This window comes from Lagenorhynchus albirostris, chromosome 5 (assembly GCF_949774975.1).
Source record: "Lagenorhynchus albirostris chromosome 5, mLagAlb1.1, whole genome shotgun sequence".
Lineage (NCBI taxonomy): Eukaryota > Metazoa > Chordata > Mammalia > Artiodactyla > Delphinidae > Lagenorhynchus > Lagenorhynchus albirostris.
Window position 1 is genome coordinate 143,793,452 of NC_083099.1, and position 19,682 is coordinate 143,813,133.

Sequence of the window (19,682 nt, forward strand, 5' to 3'; positions counted from 1 at the left end):
TTCAGGAAGCTGAACATATAGGATAGAACCAAAGAAATACACACCCAGACGTATCATAGCAAAGATTCTAAAAACTGAAAATATGGAAAACTCTTGAAAGCAATGGGAGAGATCTGACATCTTGCCTATAATAGAAAAAAAAACAATTTGATAAAAAGTAATAAAGATTTATTTTTAAAAAATCTGAATGGTACCAATTTCAGAAATTACGGAGGCCAGGGACTTCCCTGGTGGCGCAGTGGTTAAGAATCCGCCTGCCAATGCAGGGGACACAGGTTCAAGCCCTGGTCCAGGAAGATCCCACGTGTCACAGAGCAACTAAGCCCATGCGCCACAACTACTGAGCCTGCGCTCTAAAGCCCGCGAGCCACAACTGAGCCCATGCGCCACAACTACTGAAGCCCCCGTGCCCAGAGCCCATGCTCCGCAAAAAGAGAAGCCACTGCAATTAGAAGCCCACACACCACAACGAAGAGTAGCCCCCACTCGCCACAACTAGAGAAAGCCCATGTGCAGCCACAAAGACCCAACACAGCCAACAATAATAATAATAAGTAAATAAATAAATTTATTTTTTTAAAAAAAGAAAGAAATTATGGAGGCCAGAAACAAGGGGCACAATATTTCTCAAGAGCTGAAAGAAGAGCCCTCCCAACCAGGATTCTACATCCAGTGAAAACCTTCTTCAGGGATGAAGAGAAATCAGGTCATTCTCAGATAAAGGAAACTGAAAAAATTTGGCACCAGCAGACCAACCCTAAAAGAGTGGCTAAAGAGTGTTCTCTAAACAGAAAGAAAATGATAAAGCAGGAATTCTGGAACATCAGAAAGGAAGAAAGGACAATGAGAAGACTAAAAATATGAGTAAAGACATTTTCTTTCTTCTCTTGAGTTTTATACATTTATATTTGACAGTGGAAGCAAAAATTATAACACTGATATAGTTCTAAAAGTATTTAGAATAAATATTTAAGAAAATTATATTATAAATGAGGAAGCTAAAAGGATGTAAAGAAAGGTAAGCTTTCTACACTTTACTGAAACTGGTAAAATCTTGACCAGTAGACAGTGATAAGTTATGAATGGATAGTGTAATACCTAGAGCAACTACTAAAAATTTATGCAAAGAATATAAAATAGATAAACAACAAGGTCCTACTGTATAGCACAGGGAACTATACTCAAAATCTTGTAATAAACTATCATGGAAAAGACTATGAAAAATAATATATATATACACATATATATATGTATATATATATATATATACATATATATATATATATATAAAGCTGAACCACTTTGTTGTACAGCAGAGGCTAACACAACATTGTAAATTAACCACACTTCAAAATAAATAAATAAGTTCTGCAAAGAGATACACTCAAAGACACTACAGATAAATAAAAATAGAATTCTGTAAGATGTTCAGGTAACCCACAGAGCAGGAAAAAATAATCAGAGAAAACAAACAGAAAACAAAAGTAAAATGGCAGATTTAAGCCCAACATATCGATAATTACATTAAACATAAATGTTATAAACACACAAACTAAAAGAATTTGGCAGAGTAGTTTTAAAAAAATGACCCAACTATATGCTGTGCACAAGAAATTCACTTCATACATAACCATAAAAGTAGATCAGAGGGCTTCCCTGGTGGCACAGTGGTTGAGAGTCCGCCTGCCAATGCAGGGGACACGGGTTCGTGCCCCAGTCCGGGAAGAGCCCACATGCCATGGAGCGGCTGGGCCCGTGACCCGTGGTCGCTGAGCCTGCACGTCCGGAGCCTGTGCTCCATAACGGGAGAGGGAGAGGCCACAACAGTGAGAGGCCTACGTACTGCAAAAAAAAAAGTAGATCAGAAATAACAGGATGGACAAAAACAGGTATATCATGCAAGCACTGATCAAAAGAACGCAGGCATGACTCCATTAATACCAGATAAAGTAGACTTTAAAGCAAAGAAAATGACCAGAACAATGAAAATTGACCCTTTATCATCATGTGATGAAACAGTCAATCTACCAAAAAGACATGCAAGCCTAAATGTGTGTGCAACAAACAACAGAGCAGAATATACATGAAGCAAAACTAATATAACCTAAAGAAGAAATAGACAAATCCAGTGTAATCGGAGACTCCAAATCCTTCTCTGAGCAATTGATGGAACCATGAGACAAAAAAACAGAGAAGCTCAACATCACCATTGGCCAGCAGGATCTAGTCAACATTTATAGAACATGCCCCCCAAATTACAGAATACACATTCTCTTCAAGTGTCCACAGACATAAACCAAGATAGACCATCTCTTAGGACTTAAAACAAACCTCAACACACTTAGAAGAATTGGAACCACACAGTGTGTGCTCTCTGATCACAGTTTGTGTTCTCTTGGAATCAAACTAGAAATTAGTAGCAGAAAGAGAATAGAAAAGTCTCCAGACACTTGGAAACTAAACATCACGCTTCTAAATAATCCATGGATGAAAGAGAAAGTCTCAAAAAATACACTGAATGAAAAATGAAACCACTACATATCATAGGTTGTGGGATGTGGCTCAATCGGTACTGAGAGAGAGAAGTTTATAGCACTAAATGCAGACTTTAGAAGAGAGGGTTATAATTATGCACTCACTTTAAGAACCTACAAGAATAAGAGCAAAATAAACCCAAAGCAAGCAGAAGGAAAGGAATAGTAAAGAGCAGAAATCAATAACATTAAAAATAGAAAAACAACAGGGAAAATCAGTGAAACAAAGAGCTGGTTCTTTGAGAAACATTTTTTAAAAATCAACAAACATCCAGAAAGACTGACCAAAAACAAAACAAAACCAAAACCAAAAAAAAAAGAAAAAAAGAGGCATGGGCTTCCCTGATGGCGCAGTGGTTGAGAGTCCGCCTGCCGATGCAGGGGACACGGGTTCATGCCCCGGTCTGGGAAGATTCCACATGCCGCGGAGCAGCTGGGTCCGTGAGCCACGGCCACCGAGCCTGCGCATCCGGAGCCTGTGCTCTGCAATGGGAGAGGCCACAACAGTGAGAGGCCTGTGTACTGCAAAAAAAAAAAAAAGAGGCAGAGAAAACACAAATTTCCAATTTTAAAACTGATACAGGCGGTGTCACTGTGGACCCTAAGAACATCAAAAGGAAAATGAGAGGAGATTATGAACAACTCTACACTCATAAATTTGACAACTTGCATGAAATGAACCAATTCTTTAAAAACCACAAACTGCCACAACTAACCTGATATAAAATAATTAGAAAATAGCCCGGAACTATTAAGGAAATTAAATTCCTAATTTAACTCCCCTCAAAAAAAAAAAATCTCCAGACCCAGATGGTTTCACTGGGGTTTCTACCAAACATTTAAAAAAGAATTAACACTAATTCTACACAATCTCTTCCAGAAAATAAAAGAGGATGAATATGGCCTGATTCATTGTATGAAGCTAATATCACTCTAATGCCAAAACCAAACAGACAGTCACAAAAAGAAAACTATAAGCCAAAATACCTTGTGACTGTAAATGCAAAAATCCTTAACAAAATATTAGAAAATCAGATTCAACAAGATATACTGTGACCAAGTGGAGTTTATTCCAGGGATGCAAGTTTGGTTCAATATTCAAAAAAATCAATCCATGTAATTTGCCATATTAACAGCCTAATGAAGAAAAATGATATGATCATATCAATCAATGCCAAAAAAAGCATATAACAAAATTTAATACCCATTCATCATAAAAACTCTCATAAACATAGGAATAGAAGGGACTTCGTAAACTTGATAAAGGCCATCCACAAAAAACCTACAGCTTTTCCTCCAGGATCAGGAACAAGGCAAGGACGTCCACTCTCATCGCTTTTATTCAACATAGTGCTGGGAGCTCTAACCTGTGCAATAAGGCAAGAAAGGGGAATAAAAGGCATACAGATGGGGAGGGAAGAAATCAAACGGTTCCTATTTACAGATGATAAAATTGTCTTTGTAGAAAATCTCAAAACAAAATAAAAACACTCCTAGAACAAATAAAATGAATTCAGCAAGGTTGTAGGATGTAAGATGAACATGTGAAAAATCATTTGTATTCCTAAATGCTAACAATGAATAGACACACAAAAATTAAAATTAAAAGCACAAAGCTACTTACGCTTGCTCAAAAATTTAAATCTTAAGTGTAAGTATAACAAAACAGGTATAGAACTTGTGTGCTGAAAACTACAAAACATTGATAAAAGAAATCAATTAAGTTCTAAATAAATGGAGAAACATACACACGGATTAGAAGACTTAACGTAATAAAGATGCCAATTTTCCCCAAATTGTAACTTCTATCAACATCCTAACAATAATTTTGTAGATAGAGACAAGATTATTATAAAATTTATATGGAAAATCAAAGAAACAACAGTAGCTAAAACAATTTTGAAAAAAAATAAAATGGGAGGAATTGGTCTACTGGGCTTCAAGATTTATCATATAATTACAGTAGTCAAATATTTGTGGTATGGATGGACGGACATACACAGAGATTAATGGAACAGAATGGAGAACCCAGAAATACATCCACACAAATATGCCCAATTGATTTTTTAAAAATTAATTAATTTTGGGCTTCCCTGGTGGCGCAGTGGTTGAGAGTCCGCCTGCCGATGCAGGGGACGCGGGTTCGTGCCCCGGTCCGGGAAGATCCCGCGTGCCGCGGAGCGGCTGGGCCCGTGAGCCATGGCCGCTGAGCCTGCGCGTCCGGAGCCTGTGCTCTGCGGCGGGAGAGGCCACAACAGTGAGAGGCCCGTGTACCGCTAAAAAAATTAATTAATTTTTATTGTGGTAAAATATACATAACATAAAAGTTACCATTTTAACCATTTGGAAGTTTAAAATTCAGGAGCAATTAGTACATCAAAATGTTGTATTAATAATCACCACTGTCTGTTCCCAGAACTTTTTCATCATCCCAAAGGGGAACGCCATACTTATTAAGCAGTGACCCCTTCCCCCGCCCCCACCTCCTGGAAGTCTGCTTTTTTCGATTTGCCTATTCTGGGTATTTCACATACATGAAGTCACACAATAGGTGGCGTCTTTTTTTTTTTTTTTTGTGGTACACGGGCCTCTCACTGTTGTGGCCTCTCCCGTTGCGGAGCACAGGCTCCGGATGCACAGGCTCAGCGGCCATGGCTCACGGGCCCAGCCGTTCCGCGGCACGCGGGATCTTCCCGGACCGGGGCACGAACCCGCGTCCCCTGCATCGGCAGGCAGACTCCCAAGCACTGCGCCACCAGGGAGGCCCAATAGGTGGGGTCTTATGTCTGACTTATTGCACTCAGTCTAGCATTTCTGAGGTTTATGCATGTTGTAACTGAGTGATACTTTATTGTAGGATGGACCACACTTTATCCATTCTTCTGTAGATGGACAGCTGGGTTGTTTCCATCCTTTGGCTGTTGTGAGTAATGCTGCTATAAACATTTGTGTGCAAGCTTTTGTTGGAGTATCTGTTTTCGATTCTTTTGGGTGTACACCTAGGAGTGGAATTGCTGGGTCATACGGTAATGTTATGTTTAACTCATTGAGGAGACACCAAACATTCTTCCAGAATGGCTGCACCATTTTACATTCCCACCATCAACGTGTGAGGGTTCCGATCTCTCTGCATCTTCTCTAACACTTGTTATTGTCTGTTTTTTGATAATAGCCATCCTAGGGGGTGTGAGGTGGTATCTCATTTGGTTTTAATTTGCATTTTCGTAGCGAGTAATGACGTTGAGCATCTTTTCTTGGGGAAACAGGTGCAGAGAGGGTCACACAGCTAGCTGGAGGACAAGAGGGTGCTAAAGTCCTGGCAGAGAGTCACCAGGAGACCGAGCCTCCCCTGGTGCCCACCACCCAGGAAGTCCTCAGGGGGCAGGCCAAGGGCCTCTCCTGCTCTGCTCCTCCAGCTGAGGCCTGGGCTGGCATTCTGAGGACCCCGAGGGCATTCTAACTCAGGATTTCTGACCCCTGGGAGCCCAGCCCTTTTTGGGGAGCCACAGAGACTGAAGGCCCCATCTGGGGCAAAAGGAGAAGACTGTAGTGTCCAGGCTTCCTTGAGGGGCCAAGGCCAGCAGCCGAGGGACAGGACCCCCTCCTGTTCCCACCCTGCCACTGGGGCCTCCTCCTCCCCGACATCTGGGCATATCTCTCAGGGAGCATTTCCTCCTCCTTGCAAGCTGGGAGTGCCTGACATGACCTGGGCAGCAAAGGAGTGTCCTATGTGCTGAGAGCATGCACCTGGACACCATCCATCCAAGGCCATTTACTAGCTGTGTGACTTTTGTCAAGTTCCTTAACCTCTCTGTGCCTCAATCTCCCTATCTGTAGAATGGGGATGATAATAAGGTTGAACGAACAGGGTGGTTCTGGGATTAAGTAAGGGCAATTGCAAAGCTCAGAACAGTGCCTAGTGTGCAGCGGGGCTGGTGTGTCTCATACGCAGCCTCACTGCACTGCAGGAGAAGCTCCTGTGCTTGCTCCCTTGCAGGTGACGGCAGAGGCTCAGAGACTCACTACTGAGGGGTGGGCAAGTTGCGGGGCTGCTCGCTGTCTGGAGGAGGGGCTGAGGCTCAGCCCCGAAGGCAGTGACCTGGCTGAAGGCAGTGCCGGCCATCGAGGGGCCCCTCTCGCCTCCACACACCCTGGGCCGCTCCAGGTAAGGGGCTGCTATGGAAACCCCCTGCGTAGTGGAAAGTCCGAAACTCTACAGGAGCCTGTTTGCTAATCTCCAAGCCAGAGCCTGGGTGACGCCCGAAGCAGTCAGGCCAGCCTCACGACAGAGGCACCTGCAAGGGTATCAGGGCTTTGAACAGTGAAGTGAAGACTTTGCTCTTCTTGGCAGTTTTTAATTTCCCTTGAACAGTTGGCCTGTGACTAAAGCGTTCCCTAGGGACCGCTCAGCCCCCCAGGGAGAAAAAGCACTGGGTGCGGAGTGACGCTGGGGGAGCATGATGCTGAAAGAATCGGGGCTGTGGGCCAGTCACCCCAAGGCCGCAAACACAGCTCCCTGGCATCCGGGTGCTTCTGCGTGTGAAATTTGGGGTCACGCAGGACAGGCAGTAAAGGCCCCCAAGCCCCACATCTCCACAGCTGCACCCACGGCACTGCAGCCTGTGGGCTCAGCGCCCTGGAGGTGGGCAGTGCCAGGGCCCTGCTCCTGACGTTCTACAGGAGAGCTAGCCCAAAAGCTCCACGCTCAGGTCCTGGCCCTGGAGATGACAGTGCCCTCAGCCCTCACCACCGCCCCCTGTGCCGGCCCCAGGCTGACGGAGCTCACGTCTCCACCTCCAACACCGCTGCCCCAGGCTTGGAGCAGCCCGAGGCCCAGAACTGAACCGTCAGGGGCCCGGGCCTGGAGGTGGGGACACAAAGGCCGGGCTCCCAGGTCAGGAGGGGACTCACAGCACCCCACCCTGGACTCCCACCTCAGTGTAACACATGAGGGCCGACGCATGCAAGAAGTCTCGGTGACAGCCCCGTCTCATCAGTCACGAGTCCTTCCCCCTGCCCCGTGCGGCCGGTCCCAGCCCTGTGCTGGCCCTGACCCCAGGCTTCCTGGAGCCCCCACCCACCCTCCAGCCCCGTCCCCAGGCGCCCAGCTTCTCTCCCTAACACAACCTGGCCAGACAGCTTCCTCCAAAAGTCCTCCCAACTCTGCAGGCTGACCACAGGGATGGTCCTTCCCACTGTGTCTTGCATCCCTGCCCCCTAACCAGACCCCCGAGAGCTCAGCATCTCTGGACGCCCCAGTCCACTGCCCCTGCCCACGAGCTGCCTGGGATGCTCTTCCCGTCTCGTGGACTTAGGGACCCCTGCTGCGACCCTCCAGGAAGCCTTCCCTACTTCCCCCCGGAAGCTTCTGTCCCCCAGCCTCTGTCCCCCACCTAGGAAGACTCCTGGGGCGCCCCTTCCTGGGCTGTGAGCCACACGAAGACAGAGGTTCCCATGGCCCATACACAGGATGTCTGTCCATGGGGCCAGCTGCCTGCTAGAAGCCTTACTTTCTAACACACCTGGAGGAAGTAGAAGGTGGGTATCAGCTGGGGACTCCCAGTGGAGTGTGTTCATTTTAAAAATGAGAGGACTGGACGCCACCTAAATGCCCACTGGCAGGTGAATGGGTAAAGGAGACGGGGTGCATATACACAGTGGAATGTTACTCAACCATGGAAAGGAACGGAACTGGGTCATTCGCAGAGATGTGGACGGACCTAGAGACTGTCATACAGAGTGAAGTAGGTCAGAAAGAGAAAAACAAATATCATGTATTAACTCATGTATGTGGAATCTAGAAAAATAGTACAGATGAAACTGTGTTTGCAAAGTGGAAATAGAGACACAGACGTAGAGAATAAATGTATGGGCACCAAGGGGGGAAAAGGGGGTGGGATGAATTGGGAGATTGGGACTGACATATATATACTACTGTGTATAAAACAGATAACTAATGAGAACCCGCTGTACAGCACAGGGAACTCCACTTCGCTGTACAGTAGAAACTAACACGACACTGTAGAACAGCTATAGCCCAATAATAAAAAAATGAACAAACAGACAAGAAATGAGAGGACTGAAGGCCAAGGAAGGAAAGCAACCTGCCCAGCATCACCAGCCTCCAGGCAATGCCCAGCTCTGAACCCACTGACATGCACTCGCCATACCCCATCAGGTGGGTACCTCCTCCTACAGCCCCAGGCTTGGGACCCTGAGCAGCTGCTGCAACGGTGGCAGCGGTGCCCACTCCCCACCAGGGACTCTGCCCCCGCGCAGCCCCGTGGAGGCTTCCTGTGCTGCCTCTCCCAGCTGCTGGGGCACCTGGATAGCCCCTGCTCGTGTCTGACACTGTGCCCCAGGTGAGGTGAAGACACCTGTCCTGGCTTTTCCCCATTTGAACAGGGCCCTGTGGGATGCTGGCTGCAACCGCATTTTGGGAATTGAGTCCAGAGGCTTCTTTAAAAAGGAAAGAAAAGCCAGCAGCCTGCTGGCGGGTGCACAAGGGGGCTGGCAGGTGGCTGGGACCATCTAGCACTCGGGTTACAGGGAAGTTTCCGTTCCTGCCCCTGAGGAAGCTCCCTGGGCCCTGATTGGCTCGGGCTGAGCGGCTTCTGCTCTCTCCAAGGAGAGCCCGGTATAATAGAAACCCGGGCCTTGAGCTCAGACCCGCGGAGGCCGGAGGAAGCGCCTGGGGCTCCCTCTTCCCGGGCCAGGCGTGCCCACCCAGGTGCCCGGCGGCGCAGGGGGCGCGCCAGGGCCAGGAGGCTGACACGGCCTAGACACCCCACAAGTCCAGCGGCACCCCGAGGCCGCGGGACCCCAGGCAGGGAGAGCGGGCCCCCAGTCCCGTGTCCCCGACCCTGCAATGATGGGCGAGGCCCGGGCCGGTGGGGACCCGGCGCTGCGCCGCCTCCTGAGGCTGCACCGCACGGAGATAGCCGTGGCCGTGGACAGCGCCTTCCCGCTGCTGCACGCGCTGGTCGACCACGACGTGGTCCCCGAGGACAAATTCCAGGTGGGCCCCTATCCAGACCAGTGACCCAGCAACACGCCCCAGCCTTCCCCACGCCCGCGCCCAGGAGCTGGCAAGGTCGCGGAAGACCCGTTCCAGAGGGACCCTCCCCAGCCCCGCCCCTCCCCACTCTCCCGCCCCCAAGCCCCGCCCGCTCCCAAGCCCCAGCGCCAGGGTAAGGTCCCTGCCGCTAACCCGCAGCCTGCCCCACGCCCCACCCGCCAGCGGAGCGAATGGTCTCCAAGACAAGTTCCGGTCCCCCCCCCCCAGATCCCCAAAGCCCCCTCCCAGCCCTCCCCAAGCCTCCCTCCAAGTTGAGCCCAGTCTCCTAAGATGAATTCCAGGTGGCCCCCCACCTCACCCCAGCACCCCCTGCCATCCCCCACCTGCCCCAAGCCAAGGGGGTGGACACAGGTGTCCAAGTCTCCAGCGGCCTCCTCGGGGTCAGCATCTGCCCTCTGGTCCCGCAGTGGAGGCGGCAGGAAGGGGGGTACCCGGGAAGGGCGGGGCCCCCATTCCCGCTCTGCTTCAGGAGACGCTGCGTCTGAAGGAGAAGGAGGGCTGCCCACAGGCCTTCCACACGCTCGTCTCGTGGCTCCTGACCCAGGACGCGGCCGTCATCCTGGACTTCTGGAGGGTCCTCTTCAAGGACTACAACCTGGAGAGATACCCCCGGCTGCAGCCCATCCTAGACGGCTTCCCCAAAGGTGGGGGCCCTGGGGGCTGGGGTCCCGGCTGCAGCCCATCCTAGACGGCTTCCCCAAAGGTGGGGGCACTGGGGGCTGGGTCCCGGCTGCAGCCCATCCTAGACGGCTTCCCCAAAGGTGGGGGCACTGGGGCTGGGTCCCGGCCGGCTCGGCCTCCCTCCCTGGGGCTGGCAGCAGGAGTCATCCTCTGAGCCCCAGCTGGACTGTGAGAGGGGAGGCGTGGGGCTGTTTAGGGAGCCCCGGACATCACCTAGACCATCTTGGCTTCTAAGAGCGAAGAGCTGAGGCCTCACCTGCCTGAACGGGGCGTCGGTTCTGGGCTTGAAGCTCAGCCTCCGGCCCTGCACACGCCCGCAGATGTGGACCTCAGCCAGCCCCGGAAGGGGAGGAGGCCCCCGGCTGGCCCCAAGGCCACCGTGCTGCTGCCCAGGCCTCCCACCAAGAGGAAGGCCCTGGAGGAACCGAGGGCCACCCCGCCGGCAGCTCTGTCCCCGAGGGGCACCTCCAGCCCAGGTACCCAGCTTGAGGAGCCGGTGGGCTCACAGATCCCCTCACGGAGCCCTACACCCCCTGACCACTCCCCCTCCCTGACCTGGTCCGGGAGCATCTGTCCCTCCTGCTTGGCCCAGAGTCAGCCTGGCAGAGGTCCCTCTGGGGACTTGGACGGACCCCCTGTATGAGCCCCGCAGCCCTTGTTGACCCCCGGGCCCTGTGAGTAGGCAGGTGGGTGTACTTCCTGTCTCCTGATGTGGACACCAGAGCCCGGTAAAGCAAGGGGACACACCAGAGTCCGGGAGACCCCACCTGGCACTCTCCCACCTGCGCCCTGGCGTTGGCCCAGCAGCGGGAGGAGGGCCAGGCTGTCCCTGCTCCCCGACAGGCTCCCACGTCAAGGCCAAGCCCTCCAAGAAGTCAGAGAGCAACGCAGAGCCACAGCGCCTCCCGCTGGGCAACGGTGAGCCAGGCCCCAGGTCTGGGGGTCAGGGGTCCGTCTTGGGAGCTGGGACCATGCTGGCCTTGGGTCACCCCACCTATGCCCCTCTGAGTGCCCCATCCTTCAGGGCCAGCTCCGACCCTGCTTCCTCCAGAGAATACCCCCTGTCCCTTGGCCAGATGCAACCTGGGACCTGGAGACCTCCCATGGGCCCCTGGTGCTGGCCTGAGGGCAGGCTCTGGGGACCCTGCCTCCCTCCCAGCCCAGCCCAGGGCCACATCCCAGCGTCTCTGTTCATTCCCGCCAGCTGGGTTCGGACGGCTCGTACACCACACACCAGACCACACCACATACGTGTACACGCACACGCACACGCACTCCATGGACCGTCTCTGCACTTACGTGTGGGCTGGCTGGCTGTCTGTGGAGGGGCTGGACCCCCTCCCCGGCCTGCCCTGTGTGGAAAGAAGGAAGGATTCTGCTGCCCAGACGCCCCGCACTCCCCACTGCCCGTGCTCAGGAGCCATCGTCCCAACAGGTGACCCCCCATTTGGTGCTCCTTTCCCCAGGAATTCAGACCATGTCCACTTCAGTCCAGAGAGCCATGGCCGTGTCATCTGGGGACGTCCCAGGAGCCCGCGGGGCCGTGGAGGGGATCCTTATCCAGCAGGTGTTTGAGGCAGGTAGACGGCGCTGGGGAGGGGCTGCCAGGGATCCACGCCCCGCTCAGCTCCCCGGTGGCTCCGGAGCATGGACGAGGCACCCCTACTCCCTGCAGTGGGTCTGCCGTCTCTGGAGCGGATGCTCTGGGCAGGGCTTAGGGAACTCCTGGACTCTAAGCTGGACAACCTGCGGCCCCAGCCCCGCCCGCCCCATCCTTGCAGCTCCTCCTTCCTCCACTCCCTGTGCCGCACACCCTCTGGGGACGCCGAGGACCCTGGGAACTGGTGCGGGCTCCAGGCTCACCCACAAGGGACGGTCCCAAGTAGTTTCCTAGGGCTGTTACGACGAGTTGCCACAAACGGCGTGGCTTAAAGCAACAGAAACACCAAAATCAAGGTGTGGGCGGGGCCGGGCTTGCTCCCTCAGAGGCTCTAGGGCAGAGGCTTCTCTGCTTCCTCTAGCTCATGGCAACCCCCATGCCCCGGCTTGTAGTCACATCACTCCAGCTCCTTGCCAGAGGCTCCTCCCTGTGTCTCTCTGCGTCCTCTCGTCTTCTCATAAGGATGCTGTCCTTGGACTTCGGTCCAGTACAAGCCCATCTTAACATCTACAAAGACCCTACTTGCGAATAAGGCTGCATTCCGAGACTCCGAGTGGATGAGAATTTGGGAGACGTGCTTCCCCCCAGCAGAGAATCCCTGCTGTGTTCAGGACCCTGGGCCCAGAGCTGACTGCGGTGGGGTTTGTGGGGGGAGGAACAGCCAGCTGTAGAGCCTCCCTGCCAGGCCCCCCCCCCCGTCTCCTCCCAGGTGGCTCCAAGAAGTGCATCCAGGTTGGGGGGGAGTTTTACACTCCCAGCAAGTTTGAAGACCCCAGTGGGGCAAAGAACAAGACCCGAAGCGGCAGCAGCCTGAAGACGTTGGTCCGAGCCAAGGGGACCCAGGCTCCTGCCCCTGTGAGTGCTGCTGGGCCCGCCCCTGGGGAGGCCTGGCCCTCCGCCCCCTCCCCCAGCACCCGGGGCAGCAGCGTCCTGTCACCTCTGGTGGGGAGCTCTGCTGGGGCTGGGGACTGCCCCTCCCGCCCGAATGCCTCCCCTGCTGGTGACCCTCTCTCTTCTCCCTGGCAGGGTGGAGGCGATTCGAGGGCAGGCCAGCGGGACAGGGCCCCGGGACCCCCTGCCCTTCCCAGTGAGCCCCAGCTGCACCAGGTAAGGCTCAGAGCGCCCCCAGGATCCTGAGGGCGGGGCCTCCTGCCGATTTGCCGCTTGTCCAGGGCAGTCACTCCAGGGACCGGAGGACAGAGGTCTAAGCTTCTGTTCACAGGGTGGAACACTTTACTTTTAATAGCATTTTTTTCTGATAATACGCAATTGTAAAAATTCACATAAGTTAGAGCACGTGAGTCCTCCCAGGCTCTCAAAAGCACAGCGTTCGGTCCGGCTGCCAGCTGTCCCACGCCTCACAGTTGCGCCCTTGGTATGGCTGTGTCCCCTGCTAGGAGCCAGGAACCCAAGCGTCACGTACGCCCTTGGGCTCCCAGCACCGTTTCTGCCGGGGATCCCGACACCCCCGCCAGTCGCTGTGCTGGCCCCCGGGGAACGAGGAAATGAGAAGGACTCACGCCTGCCCCCAGGAGCTCCTGGGCTGCTGGGCCTGGGGGGGGGTTGCTACAATGAGTGCGCTCATCACTGTGAGGGGCTGCCCAGCCCTGTAGTCCCCGGGGGGCTTCTGAAGGAAGTGGCGTCCAGGGGGGCACGGTGGGTGCTATCCAGGCAAGGGCGCAAGCAGGCCTCAGGCGGAGGGGACAGCGGGTGACCAGGGCCAACGGGAACACCGCTGGGCCTGCCCCTCCGCTGCCCCGTGGGTGTGGCCGTGTGGTCTTGGGGCCGCCTGGAGCACAGGCACCCGCGAGGAACCAGCCTTCCTTAAGGACCGTTCTTCCCAAGAGGGATGGGCCAGCAGGTGTTCGGGGCTAGAGTCTCAGAGGTGGGGGGGCCTTGGGGAGCCCTGGGGAGCAGGCAGTCAGGGCGGGATTTCAGCAGGGAGCCGGCGAGGGGCGTCTCTCGGGGAGGGCGCTGCCCCATCCCGGGTCTTCCAGACGCCGCGTGTCTCTCACCCGCGCCAGAAGAACGAGGATGAGTGTGCGGCGTGCAGGGACGGCGGGGAGCTCCTCTGCTGCGACGGCTGCCCCCGCGCCTTCCACCTGGCCTGCCTGACGCCCCCGCTGCACCAGATCCCCAGGTGGGCCTGGCCCCGCCCAGCCTCCTCACTGGCCCGCCCTGAGTGGGAGGCCGCCAGCAGTGTCTCCACTCCAGGGATGGGCAGTGAGGCCAGCCTGGGAGGGGGCCTTGGCTCAGGTCGCCGGGCGGTGGGGCTGGGGCCCGGGATCCTCCCACCCACGTCCCCGCGTGGCCGCGCTGTCCCCCCCAGCCTGGCCAGCAGGCCGCTGAGGCCCAAGGCAAGGGACGGCCGTCCCGTCCCATCTCGCCCCATCTCCCCCAGCCCAGAGCGCCACAAGCAGCCGACCAGCGGCACTAAGCAGGGTCTGACTCCAAGTCGGGCTGGGGAGCACAGAGGCCGCAGAGCTGCCCCCCAAGGGCCGGTGGGGGCCCAGGCTAGGTCCAGCGCAAGGCCCCCTGCCCCGGCCCCCCGGGACAGCGCTGTCCGCTACCAGCAGCTTCCGCAGGTCAGGGCGGCCTGGGTGCAGGGCGGAGCGCTGGGCGGGCAGTCTCGCCCCGACCCTGCCCCGCTCACCGCACGACCTTGACCAGGTCACATCTCTGGCCGGGTCATCCCTCAGCTCTGCTCAATGCTGCCCGCCTTCCATTCTCTTCCTTCCTGCCCTTGACCGGCCCCTGTTCTACTGGGCACCGTCCCCCCGTGGAATCGAGGGAGGCCAGCCTAGGGAGGCCCGACCTGCAAGGCAGGGCCCGTGAGAGCCAGGCCCAGGCCAGGCCGCTGCAGGTTCGCGGGTGTCGGGAATTCTTGGGGCTCATCCGAGAAGCACTCGGGGGACGTGCCAGGCTGGCGAGGGCCGCCCCAGCAGGCTTAGCTACCCCAGCATCCCGGGCTCTCCTGTTCACCGGCCGGGCAGGCCCTTCCCCCGTGGCTCTGCCCGTGCCCTTAGTTTCCCCATGGGGGAACGGAAAGGGTGACCTGGAGAAGCCCTCAGGCCTCCCCTGTGTTGCGGGCTTGGGAGTCCACTGTCCCCTCTGCCTCACCCTGCATGTCTCTGGCCGGTGACAACGCGACCAGCGGGACCTGGAGGTGCTCCAGCTGCCTCCAGGGAAGAGCCCAGCGGGACCTGCCCCGGGCTGAGGAGCCCCGGCCCCAGGAGCCGCCTGCAGAGACCCCGGTACACACAGGCCCACTCCCAGGCCCTCTGTCCGCCGGCTGCCCGCCTCCTGGCCACTCCTGTGGGTCGGGCCTGCCCCAGCCAGAGAGCCACGTGCCCCCCACCCTGGCCTGGCCCCGTCAATTCCGCTTTCTCCTGTGGGACCACGGGGGCGCAGGCCACCGGGAAGCGGCCCTTACAACGGCCCCGCTTCTCAGTCCTCTGCTTTGGGGCCTTCAGCTCTATCAGCCCAACACAGGGGACGCACTTTGACCACCGATAACATTCTCCAAAAATGTTCTAAGTGTTCTGTTACCGCAAAGTCACAACGGATACGATGCGTGCCCCAGCATATGCCGAGTGTGTACTCCGACAGCCCGTGAGGGCCACGGGGCCCCGCCTTTAGATGGGGAAAGGGTCAGGGAACTTGCTGGGACCACAGAGCCGGGAACGGCACCCGGGCCTTTCCCACCCAATGTGGCGCTCTTCCCCACGACGCCAGCCCCCGGTTCCCAGGGCCCCAGCGGTCACTAACTCCTGGGTGGTGCTGGGCAAGTCCCCTGCAACACCTCTCAGAACCGACCCTCCGGTTCCAGGTCCTCCTGGCACTGAGGTCAGCGGGAGAGGAGGCCAGGGGACCGCCCAGCGAGCGCCCCGCTGGAATGGATGCTGCGGTCACCTACAAGCACCTGCTGGCCTCACCTCCTGCAGCCCCCCCGCTTGTGCTGGACCCCTCGGCCCTGCACCCCCTCTTGTGTGTGGGCCCTGAGGGGCAGCAGGTGAGCGGGGTGCTAGGGTCAGGGTGGCTGTCTTCAGGGAGCTCAGGGTCTACAGGGGCAGCCCGGTGAGCCTGAAACAGGACAGTGACAGGCGGGGGTAAGGAGGTAGGATTCAGATGGAGGTTAGGGGTGGGGGCCGCGGGGAGGGTGGGTGGAGGAGGCTGGAGGGAGGCCCAGGGGCTCTTGGGGTTGCTAGATTACCCAGAACGAGGTGCAGGCTCTGCGGGGGAGGGTGAAGGGAAGGGGGCTGCTGGAGGGATTCCAGAGGACGCGACCGTTCTCTCATCACTCTCGAAAGCCCCCTCACAAGGGCAGGACGATAAAGTGGGTAGAGTTCGCAGCCCCAGGTCTCCCAGGCCCTCCTGCCTCCTCTGGAACGGACGCCCTTCTGGGTTCTCTTGACTAGCCCTGAAGGGGGTCCGGGCCCACCAAGGGGGACCAAGACGGGACACCTAGTTTCACCAAGCTGCAGCCCAAAGGTGCTGGGGCGCCCTTGACCTCTCTAGGCCTCGATCCCGAAACCTCGGACTCGCCCCCCACCCCGTGCGCCCCTCCCGGAGGGGTCCCGGGGCCGTGCGCCCCTCCCCGGGCCCCGGTCACCCCGCCGTGGTCCGTCTGCAGGGCCCGGCGCCCGGCGCGAGGTGCGGGGTGTGCGGGGACGGCACGGACGCGCTTCGGTGCTCGCACTGCGCCGCCGCCTTCCACTGGCGCTGCCACTTCCCCGCCGGCGCTGCCCGGCCCGGGTGAGTACGGGGCCGGGACCGGGAGGGGGAGGGGGAGGGCCGGCGACCCCCCAACGGCTTTAAGATTGCGGGGTGCAGAGGGCACTCCCAGCCCTGCCCCAGCCCCGGCAGCCTGCAGCCTCTCCTCCGCTCGCCAGGGCCGCCCTGCGCTGCAAATCCTGCTCCGGAGACCCCGCCCCGGCCCCCGGGGAGGGGCCGCCCGCCGCGAGTCCCGCCCTGAGCCCCGCCCGCCCGGCTCCCGGGACCCCCAAGCTCATCGCCAAAGCCGCCGCCGCCGGCCCTGGGGCGCAGGTGAGGGAGGACCCCGCATCTCCAGGGGAGGCCCCGGCCCGGGCGCCAGCTTCGCGGGTGTGCACCAAACCCGACCATGTGTTTATTCTGTACATACGATATATTTGTTTAAATCGACTCCCGTCTGATACCTTAAATCTGCAGAGAAAGGCAACCCTCCCAAGCCACAGCGGCTATGCAGCCGCCGGTTGGGGTTGGTTGCAGGCCCAGAGCTCCGCTAACCCCCCAGCTGCCCTGGCCCCTTCCGCACCCCCCGGAGTGCCCTGTGCAGGGAGCGCCATCCTCGTCCTCGCGGTGGGGCGGGGCAGGGGAGAGCGGAAGGAGAGACGTGTGACTCCACCCGTGTCATCTCGCCTCCAATCCTCCAGCAGCCTTGGGCCCTGGGACCTTGGGGAGGAGGGACCAGCCTCACTGGACCTTCGCTTCCCAGGGCTCCCTCAGAGCCAGGGAGGCCCGTGTGTCTCCTCCTCAGAGGCCTGCGGAAGGTGGCGCATCTGCCCCGACTGCCCACAGCAGGGGCCTTCCTGACCACATCCCTGCCCCCGAAGAATCCTTGGGGGCCCGGGGTGGTGATGTCCTACCCCCGTCCATGGTCCGTCCTACCTCCCAGTCCCGCCTCGTAATCCCCTGCACGCATGGTGGGTGACAGGGCACCCCAGGCGCCGGGCACAAGAGGGCTCACACCTACTGGCGTTCCGCTCCTTCTGGAAGCCTCTCTCCGGATCCCCAGCCCTCTGCACTGTGTGTGCCAAGCCCTCACCCAGGGCTAGTGGCATCAAGGGCTGGAGAAGGTCCCGAGGTTTGGCTGATCTGAGCTACAGACTGGGCCATTGCATGTGGTTCCACTTAGCATGGCCTCGCTCCGCCTAGCCCGCGAGCCAGGGGGGGTGTGCCACGTCCCCAGCTCTGGCCCTCGCCCCTCAGGGGCACGGTTGGCCCCGCAGGCTTGTTGGGTGGCTGAAGGGTGGCTGTGGGACCAGGCTCTTTCCTGTCTGGGCCTCACGTTTCCCATCGGTGACAGGGTCCCTTGCAGCTGGTCCTTGCCCCAGAGGGGTGGCAGGGACCTGGCCAAGCAGCCTCGAGCTTACCCGCACCCACTCTGCCTCCAGAGCCGGATGTTAGAATTCAGTTCCCGGGGTCCCGCCTGGAGGAGCGCGTAGCACCCCACTGCCCTGGCGCGGACACCGCCTCTAACCGCTGCTGCTGCCTCTGTAGGGAGTCCTGCTGCTGTGGGGATGAGCCCGGCAGGGGTGCGGAAAGTGGCTTGACCTCCTCCCTTTTCTGGGTTCCAGGCGGGGGACGATTCTGCTGTTCACGAGCCAGTTCTGCACAGGGATGACCTGGAGTCCCTCCTGAGTGAGGTAACACGTCACCTGGCTGGGGCCACACCCGCCCCCCTCCGCCTCCGCCTCCGCGGCCTCTGAAGCAGCCAGCTCTCAGGCCACGGGAGCAGCTGGAAGCCCCTGTGCTGGGAACGCTGGACGCCACAGGCCCACGTCACCCCAGATGGCGCTGGCCCCTCCGCGCACAAACGAGCCAGAGCGGTCCCCAAGCTGCTCCCCTTTCTAGCTGCCCTGGAGGTCCCGGGGCCTGGACCCTGGAGAGCTGGCGGCTTCAGGAACCAGCGCCGGGGCCCCTGAAGCCTGATGTGGAGGCCGTGACTTTCCCTGGGGCTAGGCACTCTGGGACCACGCCCCCTTGCACATCCCTCCCTCCCCCTCCTCAACCCAGGCCCCTCCACCCGACGATGAACAGCTAGAATCACTGGGAAGAAAAGGTGGCTTTTAGAAAAGGTTAAAGTCCTCCAGCCACCCCCAGACCCCAGGTGGCTAGTACGTGTCCTCAGGGGCCTGGCGTGGCACCTTGGGCATCCCAGCTGACCACGGGGGCCCTGCCTTGGGTGGTGGGCCAAGCACGGGCAGTCCCAGACACTGAAGCTGTCTCTAGAGGCCCCAAGAGGGCCAGGGGTGACCCGAGGTGCCAACATAGGTGGGCAGAGTGGGGCAGAGTCACCAGCCCCTGTGGAGCAGGTCACCCCCGTTCTGCTGGAATATCAGGCACTCCCACGGCGCCTCCAGTCCCGCTGGAGCGTCAGGCCCTGCGCAGAGCTGGGCAGAGTGAGGGAAGGAGCTGGTCCTGCCGAGACATCCGGGAAGAGGCCACCAGTTGACAGAACAGCCGTGGCGGCTGTGCCTGGGCTTACAGGAAGCTCGGAGGAGGAGTGTGGGATGAGGCGTGCCCCCTGTTTCCGCATCTCTGTATAGGAGGGCTGGGTTGGATAGCACCTTCCCACCACGATGTTTATGACGCAGGTGGCCCTGGAGGCCAGGGCAGGCACGCCTGTGCCCCGAGGTTCTGGCCCAAGCCCCGCTCTCTGCTCTGTCGTGCAGCACTCCTTCGACGGCATCCTGCAGTGGGCCATCCAGAGCATGTCCCGCCCGGTGGCCGAGGCGCCCACCTTCCCCTGCTGATCCAGGACCCCCGCCTTCAGGCAGCGTGGGAGGAGGCGGGCAGCACCTGAGGACGCTGCCAGCGCCAGAGCAGACCTCACATGCACGGCCACTGGCTTGGAAAGGGACCGAGGGGGAGGTTAGGACCAGGCGCTGCGACGTTCCGAGTGCCGTCGACAGCCAGCCTGTCAGCAGCCGTGCCTGTGGCGGCACAAAGCCGTCGTGTGCGCTGA

At 57.7% G+C, this 19,682-nt stretch overlaps 1 protein-coding gene across 1 annotated transcript; it reads left to right on the top strand.

The window, feature by feature from the left end:
• Positions 1 to 9,405: 9,405 nt before the first annotated feature.
• AIRE (autoimmune regulator) lies at positions 9,406 to 19,470 on the top strand. The gene is made up of 14 exons (XM_060149094.1): positions 9,406 to 9,552; positions 10,082 to 10,256; positions 10,614 to 10,769; positions 11,137 to 11,211; positions 11,760 to 11,873; positions 12,663 to 12,808; positions 12,980 to 13,060; positions 13,978 to 14,093; positions 15,108 to 15,207; positions 15,783 to 15,965; positions 16,587 to 16,708; positions 16,846 to 16,942; positions 18,292 to 18,360; positions 19,390 to 19,470. The coding sequence occupies exons 1-14, from the start codon at positions 9,406 to 9,408 to the stop codon at positions 19,468 to 19,470; spliced, it is 1,662 nt and encodes a 553-aa protein (XP_060005077.1).
• The last annotated feature ends 212 nt before the right edge of the window (positions 19,471 to 19,682 follow it).

Bases quoted from the DNA above. Each gene is read 5' to 3' on its own strand.
- AIRE (XM_060149094.1), top strand. From the start codon at position 9,406: ATGGGCGAGGCCCGGGCCGGTGGGGACCCGGCGCTGCGCCGCCTCCTG. The intron at 11,212-11,759 runs GTGAGCCAGGCC...TCCTTTCCCCAG, and splicing joins GCGCCTCCCGCTGGGCAACG to GAATTCAGACCATGTCCACT. The intron at 15,966-16,586 runs GTGAGCGGGGTG...GTCCGTCTGCAG, and splicing joins TGGGCCCTGAGGGGCAGCAG to GGCCCGGCGCCCGGCGCGAG.